This window comes from Pimephales promelas, chromosome 24, assembly GCF_988280905.1.
Source record: "Pimephales promelas chromosome 24, fPimPro1.hap1.1, whole genome shotgun sequence".
Lineage (NCBI taxonomy): Eukaryota > Metazoa > Chordata > Actinopteri > Cypriniformes > Leuciscidae > Pimephales > Pimephales promelas.
Window position 1 is genome coordinate 12,691,123 of NC_142792.1, and position 17,672 is coordinate 12,708,794.

The 17,672-nt window shown below is 37.5% G+C and overlaps 1 protein-coding gene across 1 annotated transcript; it reads left to right on the top strand.

Annotated features, from left to right (window-relative positions):
- Positions 1 to 4,554: 4,554 nt before the first annotated feature.
- lrrc17 (leucine rich repeat containing 17) lies at positions 4,555 to 14,578 on the top strand. The gene is made up of 4 exons (XM_039668287.2): positions 4,555 to 4,729; positions 8,317 to 9,141; positions 11,776 to 11,931; positions 13,941 to 14,578. Exons 2-4 carry the CDS (start codon positions 8,421 to 8,423, stop codon positions 14,369 to 14,371), a joined length of 1,308 nt encoding a protein of 435 aa, XP_039524221.2. The 5' UTR covers positions 4,555 to 4,729; positions 8,317 to 8,420; the 3' UTR covers positions 14,372 to 14,578.
- The last annotated feature ends 3,094 nt before the right edge of the window (positions 14,579 to 17,672 follow it).

The window sequence follows — 17,672 nt, forward strand, 5'->3', positions numbered from 1 at the left end:
AAGAGGTTGTGTCGAAGAATTTTGATTAAACTGTTGTGCTTGGATATTTTCTGTCTCTAATTAGAAACTGACTAGCAGAAGCAGGTTTAGCTGGAGTCTGAGCTATGCAGCATTTATTAATCCAGACCTGTAGAGACGTGCTCTGAATTGAGAGAAGAATGACAAAAAGAAGACATAGCCCCTGTATCCTGTGATATAAGAATATCTTTCACACAGAAAAAAAAGGGTGAAAAAAATTGTACCCTTATGGATACAACAGCTTGTCTCTGGAGCAGCACCCTAGGGCATCTTTGTACTTTTTTACTTCTTAAAGGTGCATTTATGTGCATCATGTTCAGCCTTGACATATTTGACCTGCCTATGCTGCTCCTGCCAATGAAGACTTGCCATTGCTAAGAAAATAAATGTTTCGACTTTTACTCATCATCTCCATGCCATTCCAAACAGTATGGCTTTCTTTTCTCCATGGAACACAAAATGAAACAAAGACAATTTCCACAAAAGTACAATAAATTTAGATAATTTAAATATGACTTGTGAAGTCTCAAAATATTTTTGTGAGCAAACAGACCAAATTTTACAATTTTAAAAAGCCTCGAGTTAAACTCAAGAACCAGGTCATTCTGATTTTTGATCATTCAGACCAGGTCAGTGAACCAGATCAACTGGAAATAATCATTAAAATGTTCAAAAAATTCTTACAGATTGGAATGACATGCTAGTAAATGATTGGAATTTTTATTTATTTATTTTTTTATTGAACTACAGTACTTCTTTGCGCTCAAAACAACATTTAAAGATCTGACCTTGAACCCAGCACCTAAACAGAACAGATCTGCTCAATATGATTTCCACCAAAAAGAATCTTGGTTTTAAAAAGCAACCAGGCTAGATGTCCGCATGAAGTATAACCTTTACTTTAAGAAAGAAAACACATTTACAGCACTTCATTCACTCCTGACACACTCAGGAAGAAAAATGAAATACGAGACATGTGGAGCTTGGTGATACATAGACACAGACTTACACTTTATAAGTTGCTGAGATATGATCCCATCCAGCTGCACACAGTAATGTTAAGTAAAAATTGATGGAAAACTCAAATTAAGTTTTGATCTCATGAACTGTCTTCATGATTTGTCATTACATTTAAATGACAATTGTGTATCTATAGAACATAAAGGTGCGATTATTAAATAATCGACTATTCGAAACAACAATAATGGCTTTGTAACAGGAACATTGAATTTGGAAGCTGAAAGCAAGTTGGCACAAATATTGCTGAGGAACGGCTCTGGAAACTGGTCCACTGGATCTGTTGCCAGTTTGCTATAGTTGCCAACCAAATTCGTTCTGCATAATATCAGCAAGACATACAAATCCACTTGTTCACTCTTTCTCCCTCAAGCGCTCTCTCTCACACACACATACATTTGACATTGCTTTTTGGGCTCTGTTCATGGTAGATAGAATGTAATGCGTGTGAGAGACACATTGATATCTATCCCAAAGTCGTAATGCCCCCTTCAGCAGCTGCATCATTTCAATCATTGGAAAACCAGAACGTGGCTTTATACATAAACTTTTAGTTCTCAGTTCAAATTAAACTGTTTTGTCTGGACTAAAAGATAAAAGGTCATGATGAAGGGTTTGCCGTCAAACAGATTAAAAGAATGTACAGTATTATTGTTTGCAGTACTTCACATGATCCAACCATAAATTAAGTCCCTTAAAACAAATTTAAAACAAAACCAATTGTTTCATTTTTTTTTATTAAAGTGCATGAAAGAAGATGCTTAAAAGAAAAACAAGCACATTTTTATGTGCCTAATTTGCTCATTAAAAACAAATGTTGATCTGATTTTGTTGCAATTTAATTAAACTTTAGTGGTTACAATTAAGGTCCCTCCAGAAAGTTGTAGACAAAAGTTGTTATGACGTTTGTTTAGTGCAAATCAAATCTGCCATCACTCTTCACTTCTGCCTCAAAGAGACAAAACACAACATGTTCTAACTTGAAAAATGGACAAGGACTATTGTCCCAACAATACAAAGTGATGCATGCATAATTTGATTATTTGGTAAATATGGTCTGAGTTAAGTCTGGCTAATTCCTAACATTCGTTTTTCATTGTGCTTTTCTTGCAATGTCTGTTTAAGAACAAGGTTTGAGGAGAATGTCCGAATTTATCTTCATGACAAAATTTTCCTATTCCTGGGATGTTTGATTACATCATGTCTTGTGCAACTAAACATGGCGAAAACAAGAATCCGTTTTTTAATCCAGCTCCGGCCATAGTTTAAACCCACTGGGTATTTTTTACACATTAGTAATTATAATAATACAGTAAATTATCCATTGCACTGTCTAACATGACATTTTTTAAAATTCAGTATATTTTAATAACCTCAGACGACCATTAATAAAAATTAAATTGATTAATCATATCCCTATGGAAGCACTGTGTCCATGCAAACAAAAAAGAAAATGATGAAGAAAAGAAAAGGATGCCTACAGTCACCCATCCTTTTCCTGTTGGAAATACTTTAGATTGGGTTATGAAGATGCCTAGAAAACCAATTGGCATCCAATGAATACCTTGGACACAATTGGATGACCTCAATTTTGCTGATGACCTGGCACTTCTTTCCCAAAAGCAGCAACAAATGCAAGAGAAGACCAACATCATCCCTAGGACTCAAGCCTTGGACTTATTATACACAAAGGGAAGAGCAAAATCCTCAAAGACAACAACACGGCTTCCTCGGGACTAGAGGAAGTAGAAAGCTTCATCTTGGCAGCGTAGTCGACAAGTGGGGAGGGAAAGAGGAGGATGTGAAAGTGTGGATTTGAAAGAAAGGCAAGGGCAGTTTCCCATCACCTGAAGAAAGTCTGGGGATCTTCTGAGCTGCCTAGGAACACCAAGATCAGGATCTTTAACTCCATGATAAAGCCTGTTCTACTCTATGGTGCAGAGACCTGCAGAACAACAGTCATTACCATGAAGAAAATCCAGTCCTTTATTAACACCTGTCTCAGACGAATCCTAAGGGTATGCTGGCCGGACACCATCAGTAACCTGGAGATGTGGCAGCGAACAGAACAGTAGCGTATTGAGGAAGAGATCCTCCAAAGACGTTGGAGATGGGTTGGCCATACCCTACACAAGCCTGTATCAAGCACAGTAAGTAAGACACACCCTCTTTTGGAACCCACAAGGGAAAAGGAAGAGCGGCAGGACAAGGAACAGCTGGTGCCGTGACCTGGATGCAGAGTTCTGGCCACACATAAGTACAGTTAGAGAAGTTGGCCCAGGACTGGGATGACTGGAGAGCTCTTGTTCGTGGCCTATGCCCAAAGTTAGGCGGTTAGTATAGTAATATACAGGTCAAAGCGTTCTAGCTTTTAAATGCAGTCCAGGATGGATATTTGGAATGGTTCAGAGTGTAAAAAATGGACCTGCCAAAAATGACTAGTTCTAGCTCAATTTCTAGCTCAAGAAATTAAAATAATACTCCAAAAGACTATAAAATGTCCACAGCCCATTTAGGATTATTTGAATTTTCATGACTTTTCTAGGCCTGGATTTCACATTTAAATTAAATGATATTTTAAAGTTTACAGTTGTGTTAGGGCTGTTTCAGATATTTCACTGAAGAAAACAACAGCAGCAACAACAACAACACAAAAATACCAGAGAAAAAACAGTTTGAAAGTGAATGAGAATTCTGTCACATGTTCTTGTCTAATATGTGCTCCTCAGTATGACCAACATGTCAGGAATTGTTCTTATTTGGTTTAGTGAAAAACATTTACAAACCTCTTTTGAGAATGGACACATCAAAGTCCTTTCAGCAGGGCAGGTAATATTTCACAGGGGTAAGTGCTGTTCATTTTTGAGGTAATATAACAAACATATATGGGAAAAAAAGCCCCAAAGGCATGCCTGAGATAAAAGCAAGTAAGTCTCCTAGAGCTTCAAACACGTTTCATTTACAAAGCAAGATGCAGCAGTTCTTTCATTTTGTGGAAATTTCATGTTTCATCTTTACACAACTCTGAGAACAAAATGTAAAATGCATCTAATAAACGCAAGACAGTTCTCATCATTTAACCACTCTTATGTTGTTCCAAACCTGTACAACTTTCATTCTCCCCTGAAACATCAAAGAATAATTTTGAATAATGTATTGCTTGTGAGTTCAAACTAGTGAACTTGAGAATCAGATTTTGTTTAAATTTTGTGACCTAGATGAACTGATTCAATTTATTTACAATTTTTGGCACATCAGAACATAATTTCATTTTTTGGATGAACCACTGCTTTAAAAAAAAAAAAATATATATATATATATATATATATATATACACAGAAAAATACTGTCCACCTTGTTTGAATGGGGTTGCCTCATTGTCTCTTTTGACATCAGACTGATAAAAGACTCACAAAGTGCTGGAAGCCTGGAGGCGGTACAGTTGTAAACGGGACATGTGGATCTGCTCGCCTGCACAGAGACGCAGCGTGTAATTTAAAACCAGGCACAAGCTTGGGGGCTGCACTGAGCCTCACACACATATTCTCATGCATATACACACACATAGTCAGACCGAGCAGCACACAGAGTTCAGGCATCCAGCACCATACAAAGCTCATGACAGGACAAAAAGATAAGCTAACAGGACATATCCAGATTGGATGAGTTTTCGGATGCATTTCCCTGTGCACAGGTATCTAAAAAACTTAAATTATACATGTGTGTGTTTGCATGTGTGTAGTTTACATACAATGAAATCTTTCCCGCAATGCCAGTGCTGATGGATGTTCAGTAAGTTGTGCACTGGACTGCACTTTTGTAACAGAGGGCTTGCATGCTTCCTGCAATTGTAATTTTGGCTGGGATCAGGGCATTGGCTGGAGCCAGTTTATGTGAAAAGTTTATTTATCAATTGTGTCTCAGAGCAAGACTGTCTAACTCTACATGCTGATTAAAAAAAAGCAAAGACTGGGTGATTAGTCTAAAATCATGTTTGTGTTCTTCTATATATACCGGTATATATATATTTTTTAAGTACTGACAAAGTATTGATTTTTTTATTTTTTATTTTTTTTATTTTTTATGTTGGTCTATGTGAGTCCAAGGGTTCCTCTGCTTAAATAAGTGTGGAAGCCTGGGTTTCATTTAGGTTCATTTAAATAGAGATTTAGTCATTGTGTCATTGTTTTTTTAAAGGCTGAGTTAAAATCAATTCAGGAAAACACTCTGATAGAAGAAAAAAAGTATTTTCTTCCCAGTGCAGGAAGTTCAAATGGTTTTAATTAAGCACTGCTGGCCATGTAAACTTCTCTCTCACACACATTGTCCTGATAACTGGGATCTACACGGGGGATGGGTAAATTCTTCTCAAGGTCTCTAACCTTAACTTTGGACCTGAGATAATCAGGAGCATTCTTCTGAACACACTGGGTAGTAAACCTGGAATTTGGGTGGCATGGAAATTAAAAAAAAGATTGGAGATGAAAAGAAAATACACACTCCCCGCTCATGTTGGACAGCGAACAGTGCCTGTGTTCTTCTCCATTTCCCATCGAAGCTTTCCATCCCTTGGTTCGCGTTTCTTTCTATTATTGTAGTAAACCAAGGCCATCATGGCAGCCAGGGTCTCACACAAGGGCTTCATTATACTGGTTTGTTCACCTGAAGTGCTAACTGCTTTCTGTTAATGTCCGCTCCATTAGCAGAGCTTATATGTTTCAGACAGAAATTCGCACAGGCTCTCTTCATACCTGGGATTAACATGCGTTTCAGTGATCGGATCACACATGTAGCCAAGGCACATTGAGACTGGTCTCAGATCAATTAGAACAAATTAAAAGGCCATATTTTATAATATTTCTTGTGATAATTGACTTAATCTGTTCTAGATCTCAACATTAAAGAAGTATTTAAAAAAAATTATAATTTCAACATCAAAATATCAAGATTTAAAAATTTTTCTTAAGCGTAATTCTGCAAATCTCACATTTCCATTTTTCTTTGGTAAGATGAAACTGCATAGCAATGCATTGCAATCTGTCACAATATGCACTTATAGTTTGCAATAAGAATATTGTCCATTGGGCGACACATTTGTGAAAAAATATCAAATTAAAAAAAAAAGGCTAAGTAATTATCACGTGTGTTCACATGATGTCAGTCATATAATTGTATCACTGGAAAGAAAGAACATGGAACAGTTCCTGCAAATACAATTTCTACTATTTAAATTAATGTGATGCATCTTTGAAAGCTGTAAAGCAACCTAAGTGTATGTGGCCTCTCAGAAGTTCAAGACTTGCCAAGACCTGTTAGTAGTTTTACATTGTCTTGAAAGACAGGGAAAGCCCTGAAGCCTTAAAATCCACCTGTGAATTTCTGATTTGCACTGATATCTGTTAGTGAGAAGGACCAATGAGTGCTAGTGTCATGAATCGTTCATCAGCGAGTTACACAACAGTTTTTTCATAACAGATTTTTAGGCAGGAGTTCAGAAGACTCACTACAAACAGAAAGATGAGGCTGGCGGCACAATGAAAACAGTCCAGCATATGTGTTTTTACTAGATCTACCCTTCCAGCTTGGTCCTGTTTCTTCTGTAAGCAAATTAAAAGTGCTCTAAATAGCACACTGTTGTCTCATAGGAGGACTAATAGAACTGTGAACAATCCCTTTCATCTTAATTGACACACAGAACTACTCAAACAAGCAAAGCAATGTTCTGAAGGTGCTACAGAGCCAGTCTTTACTTTTGAGGAAGTCAAACAACATATGGCTAATAGATGTCTCCTCACAAAAAAAAAAAAAAGAAAAAAAGAAAAGAAATTGCACAAAATGCTATTGCACACACTCAGGCTATGGGAGGTAATTATAACATTAATGCAAGAGAAAACATGAAGATGACTAATGTTCCATTGTTACAAATAAAATGTAGCATAGCCACAAGAAAAATATTGACATAGCAGGGTGTGGGCTCGTGAAAGGGATTATGACATAATTCGGGTTGTAGCTCATTCTGTTTTTTATGCAATCACTGGGGAAAGCAGTTATCCAAATATTTTAATTAATTTTGAATCATATTTTACATTAGGCTGCAGTAATCCTTGACATGCAGTAATGAAAGTTTAAGAAGTTTTCCTTACGGAACAATTTATGATTGGCTAATCAGTTGTTGATCATTAATGGATAACCAAGGTGGAAGTGCCGTCATGACAAAAAGTGGATGTCAGGTGTGCATTCATTTCAATAATTCAATGCTTACTTTACAAAATTATATCACAGTTGCACGTACTTGTCTGTAATGTGTTTATTTCAAGATATTTTTCAGTAGTTTACACTACTGATCCTGTGTTTATCTACTTTTTTATGACCCAAGCCGCCACTCTTAGTAATTCGGAAAGAATGTGGCAAAGTGATATTGAAATGTAGTGCAGTCCACAAACCTGGAACTACATCACAGCCATGCCATAAAAATCAACTTGGAACATATGTCAAACATGACATATGTCTTGAATATGAAATAAGGTTTATGCATGTTTATGACAACTGTCATTAAGTGTCTTTTGCTCAATAATGACATTTTTAATGCAAATATGACATTGTTTAAGATGTCTTTGTTATGACATCTTGACATAAACCAATAACATCATAACGTCTTTGTCATGACAACTTGACATTAAATTAAGTTAAACTGTCATGTGGTTGGCTTTGACATTGGCTATCATGAGGCATTATAACTGTGTCATGAATATTTTTCGTGACCTCAACTACGGTGGTAATTGAATTTGTCATTAAAAAGTTATAATGGCTTCATGACAGCCAATGTCAAAACCAACCACCTGACAGTTTAATGTAATGTTAACCAATAAAGCTAGGTGGTTTCTTAAGTTAGATAATTAATCTGTCATGTTTATAACAGGTTGTGTTGTCTTAGTAATGTCAAGTTGTCGTGACAAAGACACTGATAGGTTATGATGTATTGGTTTATGTCAAGGTGTAATAACAAAGGCATCTCAAACAATGTCATATTTGCATAAAAATGTCATAACTGAGCGAATAACACTTAATGATAGTTGTCACAAACATGCACAAACCCTCCTTCATATTCATATATGTCATGTCATGATTATTAAGGTGTCATGTTAGTCTTAAGCACACCCCTTCAAGTAAAGTGTTACCCATGAATTTACAGTTAGATAAAGGTTCTTTTCACTTCCTCTCCCTCTGTTCAGAAAACAGCTGTGCTGTGCAGTTATTTACATTTCCTTTGCCTTTTCTCAGGGACTGCAGCTGTGCCCTCTCACTCTGACAAAGGGAAGCGCTTGGTTCATAGAGGTTACGCTGAGACTTCTCTTGACTGGTTTACCCAGCTGCTGCTTTTTGCCATGCGGCTGCTCTGCGGTCTGCTGCTGCTGCTGTGCCTGGTTATCTGGGCGGCTGATGCACGAAAGGGTGGGAAAGGACTTCGAGTGCGGAGTCGAAAACGTTCAAGTACAGTCAAGCGGTTTGCTGCAGACTGCAAGGAAAGTTCAGTCAATGGGGAAAAGTACTTTGACTGCCAAGAGCGCCAACTGACAGCGGTACTATTGGGCTGGCCGGAGGACATTCACCACCTGCAGCTGGCACGCAACAGGATTCAGGTGCTGCGAGACAACACCTTCAGTCACTTCCGGAACCTGAGGAGCCTGGATCTCCAACAGAATGAAATCTCCCGCTTAGAGGAGGGAGCGTTCAACGGCCTGAGCAGTCTCACCACTTTGCTGCTGCAGCACAACCGTCTGCAGGTGGCGAGCGAAGGCACGTTGATCCCCATGCCGCAACTCAAGTACTTGCGACTCCATGATAATCCCTGGAGGTGTGACTGCCAGCTGGACTCCCTGGTCAGGTTCATACAAGTGCCCAGTAACCGTAACATCGGCAATTACGCACGATGTGCAGAGCCTAGGGAATTTGAGGGGAGGCAACTGAAGAAGCTGGATGCAGAACTGCTGTGCTCCCCTCAGCAGAAGAATCAGACCTTACCGGCTTCACAAATAAAGTCTGATGCAACCTCTCTCTGCCACACCTATGTCCACCCTGTGCCCCGTCTAGACTGCAGGAACAGAGGTGAGACATCTGTTTATTGCCTAACAATGTTGCTTTTGTAGAGGGACATTTGGGGAGAAGTTGGGGTTGTGAAGTAACAGAACACATGGCCTTGTTTGAGAAAATCCAATCATTCACAATTGGCAAATGATGGTGACTGACTGACCATAATGGCCAGTGCAAAGGTTCACACAGTATTTTAAGTTTATGTTGTGAGGCTGAAAGTGTCTACAAACAAAAGGGTTACTTAGACAGAGTAAGCGGCATTTGGCTTAACGGTGGTATCATGAACAATTCTGTCTACCAAAGAGCTTTTAGGTACTCTATTCAGTGATTAGCATTCCCACTAAAACAATTTTTAAAAATTAAACTGTTCGACCTCACTAATGTAGCCTACAGCTCAGTTTATTGGATTATCTGTAATTTTTCCATTTCTATGAAACATGAATATGGAAAGATTTGTGAAGAAGGCTGCCAAATGAAATGCGATTAAATCTGACAGAAAGATGAACAGGGTTAGTTTGAAAATTAGCAGTTTATTTTAAGTGAACTGAAAGTTTTTTTCTGTGTCATACTCTAGTGGTTACTCTGCAGTACCGTAGTAGTGTAACTTATTTCTCAATAAACACTCTGAAAAAAAAAAAAAACATTTTTAAGAAGATTTATCATTTCTGCTGACTCAGCATGTGGTAAGTTACTCTAATTCAAAGCAGAGTGGAAGAAACGCCTGGAAACATGAAATATAAGATGCAGAGAACTAGCGGAAAGGGAATGAGTATCTTTCCAGCTTCAACATCTGGAGACCCTGCTCTAAGGACAGATTAATGTCATATTCAGACTGTTATCAGAAGGTAAAGCAATGCGCACATAAGATCTCCTTGTGACTCTGTCCCCTAAAAAAAAGTCTTAGGAAAAAACACATTTCTATGGCTATACATGCAAATCTCCATGGGAATCCGAGAACAATGCTGTCTGTGTCATATGCGTCTCTTACAGTGTTTAAGACAAGAGGGGATTTATCTGAAGAAGAGATGGCTGAAAGATATGGCAAAGAAAATGGGAAGACATAATTCTTGCCTGAAAGAATCTTTTGTCATTGCAACACTTTTCTCTTCATATGAAATTAAATGAAAGCAGAAATCTGTTCTTTTCCCAGAAAGTCAAACATACCATCAATCTCAGATGTTTTATTGAACTGATATATTAAACACTTCAATGCCACTCATTGCACATTTCTGTTACAAAAGATTACTGATTAATCCAAAAAAAAAAAAAAAAAAAAGATAAATCTGACGATCTCTACTGGCAACTTAAAAATGGCATTTACCACATATTTTTCACTTACATCATCTGCAACCCTTAGTTTAAATCTACTGAACATGAATATTGAGTTCTCCATCTTGTAACGTAAGGTTTATTATTTTGAAAAACTAGCTAAACGTGTTCTGACATTCATAACAAGACGAGAGACGCAGCCAGGCCGAAGACAGAGTCGGGTTAGATGAGGCAAGCAAAATGTGTCTGATAAATTACAGTCAATGTGAACTAAATGAAGTCAGATGGGTTTCGAAGTCAGTGGGATTTGGGCTTCTCCACTTGTCAGAAATAGTGAATCAGCAATCTGGAGCTGAGGGAGGCATCCTGAATCAAAAGTCACACTTTTTTAGCATTACATCATCTGTTCTGGGACCTAAGGAATAAATGGCTATTTATTTGACAGCTTTAAAAAGGCTTTCGCAGAAAGCCTGTGCAGGAATCTTGTGGCAAGAGCATGATACTAAAATCCAAGTATTAGTGAGCTCAGCTTCTGGGAAAGCTTTTGCTTGAATTACAAGAATAACGTGCATGTTAATTTCTTTGAGTACAACTCAGAAGCCTCCAGATCCCGGAGAAACAGTAAAGTAGTATAAAATCTACTCTAGTTGCAACTGGATAAATCTGTTTATATAGGCGACAGAACAAAAAATGTAGACTACAAAATGTCAAATCTGAGCAAGATCTCTCATTGAAGGCACTCTGGGGTTTAAAACAGGTGCTCTGGCGGGTTCAAGTGGGAACTGCAGCTGTATCTGTTCTGCATGCTGCATAGCTTTCACACATGTCAAGCTGACGAGTCCCGCGATAACATTTCCGAACATCACAGAGACAGTGATGTCTCGCAGAGTTTCGAGTGTTACCACCAAACGTGTGCCGTGTGTATGATTTTAATAGCTCTCTCCGCGGTCATATAAATAAATATGGCCAGGCAGGGTTTGCTGGAGCCCTCAAAAGTGTTGTGTTGAGCTTTCGAGTGCCCAGATTCTTCCAAAATAAACAGAGAGCTCCTTCACAATGATTACTGTCACATGTAAAATTTAAGATCCATATACACATACTAGTTAGTTTCAATGCTATTATCAGTAAAGAGTCTGAGAAAATAACTTTAAAAGACCACCAACGAGGAACCAACTGTAACAATTGTCATGGCAGATGTTTCCATACAATTGTCATGGCAGATGTTTCCATGTATGGTGATGGTTAGCCTGCTGGAAATCATTTGGCAAGCACTTGGACAATTTTGTACTATACAATATTCCCTTGGAAATCAAAAAGAAGCAACATTTGTACCATTACAGTAGGCCTACATGATCATATAATAAACTCTCTCTTCCACAGACCTTAAAACTGTGCCGGCCGACATCCCGCTGGATATTGTGGGATTGGATTTATCCAGAAACAACATCAAGCAGCTGAGACCAAAGGAGTTTGTAAGCGTTAAAGACCTAAAGTTCTTGAACCTGAGTGGAAACAGTCTTGAAAGCATCGACACAGGTGAGCCGACAAAATCCAGTCATCAAGACGTATACTTATTTGATGGTTGAGGGATAAAAGAACAAAGATTATGTACAAAGCACAGGTGTACAACAATGTGCAATAGTCTCAATTAAGAAATTAAAGTTTAAAAGCATCTTGTCAAGCACTGACTGAAAAGACCACACCAGTTGTTAAATCCATGGTTGGTCGACTGGAAATCATTAACTTTCCTTTCTGTTGGACTCAAAAAATGAGGTGTTATATAGTATGTGTCACAATCACTCATCAAAAGGAATGGGTGGGTGAAGGACCTAAGAAAATTATGAGGTTTTCTGAAAGGTAGTCATGAGAAAAATCAAAGCGTGCCTCAACCATACAGCACAGCTATAAAAGCTGTTATTGTGGAGAAAGCAATAAACATCTGACAATTTTACCATGCTATCAAACATATCTGTGGGGTATTTTGAGCTAAAACTTCACATACGGACATCAGAGACTTATTTTACATCTTGTAAAAAAGGGTATTATACCACACCTTTAATGATGGCTAAAGTGTTAAAGACAGCATAGCTGGGTTGGTTGAGAGCAAATCTGAGTGAAGGGTTCCTAAACTTTCTGAAAATCTTATCAGAGACTGTGCAGTCAACTGTGTTTGGTTTAAAGCAAATCCATTTCAAAAGTCCTTTGTACATAATAATACATGGCATGTGTTTAATTACCTGACCTGCCTGCATTTTTAAGTCAAGTCTACTCCAAAAATGCTCTCTCAGACATTTATTGGTATTCGACTATTTCACATAAGTCGTTTTCTCTCACCATAGAGGGAACTACAAACAAAAACTAAGTACTTGCTGATGTTGCTATAATTATGAGACACTTAAGCCTTTCTAAACTGCTTCAAAAAATGCACTTAATCACAGTCAGTTGTTTCTAATGAACAGACCAGCAGGGTGCGTCATCTAATGGTTCCCTTGAGAGAGATGAACACTGATTCAGTCACACAACAGAACTGTAGTCTTCCTTCTGTTTAGTTCATCAGTCAGCTCAGAGATCACAGCGAGAGCACAGCTTGAACAACAGACAATTTCCCTCATGTCAATGTCAAAGATGTGTAATTCATTCAGACTCTAATTAAAGAAATGATTTGGGTTGAATTAAAATGCGGAAAATAACGAGTAATCAGTAAAAAAGAAGAAAAAAGTAACGCAATTATGATGGAAATCTATTTGGAGATTGTACCAAAATGTTTAAAAGCAGAAATGTCACAGTCACACCAAAGGGAGTTATTCTCTTTATCAGTAAGCTCTGTTTCTGAACTCCCTGAACCGCCTCGATTGTAGTGTTTAGAGTTTTCTTCAGGGAATGTACGTCACAAAATCCCTCATTTAAATAAAAAGGCTACCGCCCAAGGCATATGCAAAAGATCTGGTTGAGTTGCGTTAGTAGTGTGGTGAAACACGTGGTTATGGTAAGGGGTGACATTCACGAACACATTCGAAGCAAATGACAACACACTGGTCCATCCAAACAACCAGACCACATTATGCTTTCTGGGAGAAGCGGCTTCAACAGAGAGTTACTGACCGACTGGGAATTAGAGAGTTGCAATGTAAAAAAAAAAAAAAAAAAAAAAAAGTGAAAAATAATGCGTTTATTAAACATTCAAGCATGAAAACCCTGTTTAACTGAATTATTAAGTCAATAATTTATATATATATATATATATAATCATAAACCATGTATAAATCACAAATATATAAAATCACATAAATCTATTCTATTTATAATAACACATAACCAGACATATTTCACAATGTATTTTCTAAAACTGGGGGAGTTTAAATTCTATGATATTCAAAAGTATCATGGTTGCAGTCAATACAGTTTAATTTGTACTTATTTTAATTTTATTTTAGTCGTAATTTGTTTATATTGTGCTTTTTAATTCATTATTTAAAACGTTTTGAAGCAAAGTGAAGAGACAGTCTATCTATTTACTTTTTTTCTCTCCCTCCTGTTTTCTGTAGCTGCCTTTTTGGGTCTCCTGCACTTGGGAGAATTGGACCTGTCCAACAACAGCCTGCGATTTTTTCAATATGGCGTTTTGGAGGACCTGTACTTCCTGAAGAAATTATCTCTGGGGGACAATCCCTGGATTTGTGATTACAACATTCATTACTTGATCTACTGGCTGAAGCACCACCGCGGTGTGTCCCACACAGGTCTGGTGTGCAGTGAACCAGAAGAGTTTCGTGGTTGGCCGGTGGAAAACTACGTGAAGACCTACAACGCAGACTGCCCTAAGGACAAGCAGCTGGGCCAGTCACCTGGCACTGACCCGGCGGGCATCACAGCCCAGGAGCTCACTGCTGTAATAGACGAAGAGGAGCTGGCTTCAGAATTGGGGCCCAGACCTTACAGAGGACCCAAGAAATATGAGATCATCCGTCTGACTTAAGGCAGAAACTGTGATGTTGTTGGGAACTTTTTTTATTTTGTCATGAACAAATAGTTTTTCCAGCATAATTTAGACTGGCAGATTTATTCAGTCTAATCAGAATTCATGCAGCTGATGTTTACGTACAGTATTGTGTCTAGTATTTTTTTATGAGCAATTTTGGAAATTGAATCTTGATAAATAAAATTACAGATTTTTTTTTATTCATCGATGGGTCTGATTTTTCTTCATTAACTAAGTATGCACACAGTCACAAATGGGTAAAGGGATAGTTCATCTAAACATAAATACTCCATCATTGAGTTGATATGTTTTGGGTCTAAAAGGGCCAGTAACACTGCCTCACTGCCTCACATGAGGACGAGTGACCATGGCGTGACCTCTTGGCTGAATTAAAAGAGCGCATATTTTTGCAGTAAAGTTAAGAAGATTGTATTTTTTTACATTTTGGAAGTAATATATGTTTATTGTATTTGTTATGGCAAAAAGATACCGCAGATACGACTGCCACAGTTTCCGTACAAATTTTGTGTGCTCAAAGTCTAGAGTAACCACGCACCACGGCTTAAGCATGCAACAGTTTCATTAAATTCAACTAACTTGCTCATTAAGATTGTCTTCAATCTGTTGCTCTGCAACGACAATAGTTCAATTCAATTCACATTTATTTGTATAGCGCTTTTCACAATACATATCGTTTCAAAGCAGCTTGACAGAAAATGCATGTGTCTACATTACAATTTCGAGTAATCTGTTATCAGAGGTTAGTACTGTGTCCAAGTAATGTATTTCAGAAAAGTAGGCTACATATAATCGTACAGTTTGCTAATAATGTATTCATTTACGGCAGAAACAATCATTGAAGTATTACAAGTTGAGAACAATGCATGAAAATCAAGTCCTGTTGATTTTAATTTGGACAAATTTTAGGATGCAACAACACATAAAATTGTTTGCATACTTGCGCGGAGTATGTTTCAGGCCCATGTAAGCATATATATGATTTATTTTCCCTCTGCAAGGCACCCACATTGGTGTCCCACAAGTTGGAGCCCACATGCTCATTTGTTCTGAAGCCCTGAAGCTAATTCTCCAACAAGATGTAGCACAAAGAGAAACTATACAGTCTATAAAATGGAGACATGTATAAGCACATGAAGTCCTGTGATGTATATGTCTGGAGAAAATTGGCCTTAAGTGACTGAAACATTGGAAAGGCATTTCGAGGGGGAAGGGCAGGCATGATATAAGAGCCTTGGTTTTTATCTCCATCCTGTCTGAAAAGAAACAGATGCAATCTGCAGTTTCTGTCACTGCTTTGAGAGAATGCAATGAGTGAAAAATCTGGGAAAAATGTTCTGCAGTTCAGGTGGAGGGCCGTGGGGACTTTATGGATTTGAAGGGAAACATGTCGGGCAGGGAATCAAAGTAAATAAATGGATGAAGACCTCATCCTTTTAATTAATAACTGTTGTCAGCAGCACAGATGTTTTCAGCATTGAATCTGAGTGGTGCGATTCTGCTAAACTGTTTAGTTGCCTCAAACATGAAGAAGGTGAGGAGTTTGAGTGATAAATGCCCAGAGTGAGGGAAAACTGAGGCACTGGTTAAGCTCTCAGTGGGAGTGAACCTACCATCATACTGTGACCTATAATGCAGAGCAGTCAGTGCTGTTACATTTTCCACAGAGGCTTACTGGGAAATGGAGAACTGATTCACACAATGACGGGAAACTGGCTAATAAAATAGGCTAAATGATTTAAGAAAATCATACTATTGTCAAAGATTGATATTCACATTAAAGGTGCTATAATCAATTGCTGTATTTTTGCTAACTTTGTCACTTAGCGTTTGTTCACACAACAAATCTGTTTTGATTTTCAAATCTGCAATTTAGGACTGACTGTGCTGTAATTTTTGTCAAGTGATGAAATCTGTTCCATTTGTTCAGACAGTGTAGACAAATGTATCTACATGTATATTATGAAATTATGTAAGCATGAGCATAATGCCAAGACACTTTGCTCCCTAATTCACATATATATGCACTACTCTATGCTGTTTTATATTATAGTATGACTAGTGTGATTAGCCTCACTGAAAAATATACTTGAATGAATTTTGGACACTACTTGAACTCAAGTGCTGCAACTTTCTTTACATAACGAAGACTCTGAGATGAATAAAATGTTCGGGTTAAGAAAGAAAACACTGCTTCTTTCTTCACTCACACATAATAAACTGTGGGAAAACTGGCTATTTCAGGAATGGTTTTCTTTTGTCCTTTTAAAGATACAGTACTTACAAAAACTATAAATAACTTCCATAATAGCACAAGGGCTGGTTCATGCCCAACTATAAAAGGTTCAAGGATTGCAATGCCAAAAAAAAAAAAATTAATAAAAAAAAAACAAAAAAACTTTTTATAAACGGTGTGTTAAAGCATCGGAAGAGATAATAACATGCAAATAGGAAACCACGACAGTTTTACACCGATGTAGGTATATAAATTGTACTTTTGCCATTTGTACCTTTTCAAAACTTATTTGTATGCATGAAAGCATTCTGATAGCCTATCTAGACCATAGATCTAAACTAGAGTAGCAAGTCATTTCCACCCTCTGCTGGCAGAAAAGCGTTATTGCAAAATGGATCGCGACGTTCATCCCAAAATGAAACTTCTCTCATCATTTAGGGTTACACATTCTCATGTTTTTCTCATAACACATTGCAGAAAAAAATAATTTTCCAGGCAATGACAAAGGGGAGTAAAAAAAGAATGCAAAATCACCAAAACATAGCATTTTTCTCTATGACTCATATACTGTGCCAACACTTTATCTAAAACATTGAGCGAGGAACAACCCGAAAATTAAGTAATTATTCACTGAAAATGTTGACCATATCTTGAAAATATCGTTCGTTCGTTCGTTCGTTCATTCATCCACCCATTTGTTACTTATTAACATTAAACAATATGTGAAAACTATTTTAAGTAAGAGGGTAGAACAAATAACTTAACTACAGCTACATATTTTATTATACTATAAAAAAATATAAACAAAAAGCTCACAGGAAAAGAACACATTGACAACAGAGTAGCCTAATATTTCGTTGGTTTTATCTTATTTATCAATTTCTTGGTATGACGGCCTGGCCAAAATGATCACAAATAAAACAATTAACTCCAAATACAACTACACAATAAGCTTCAACAATACTGTACAATTATTATTGATGTCGATTTTCTTATTCCGGACTTTTGGCCATTAACAAACGGAAAGTGTCCAGATAAGTCTTT

What these genes read in the sequence shown, in the direction of transcription:
- lrrc17 (XM_039668287.2), top strand. Translation starts at nt 8,421, where the DNA reads ATGCGGCTGCTCTGCGGTCTGCTGCTGCTGCTGTGCCTGGTTATCTGG. An exon ending in TCTAGACTGCAGGAACAGAG is followed by an intron (nt 9,142 to 11,775) that starts GTGAGACATCTG and finishes TCTCTTCCACAG; the next exon opens with ACCTTAAAACTGTGCCGGCC. An exon ending in TCTTGAAAGCATCGACACAG is followed by an intron (nt 11,932 to 13,940) that starts GTGAGCCGACAA and finishes TGTTTTCTGTAG; the next exon opens with CTGCCTTTTTGGGTCTCCTG.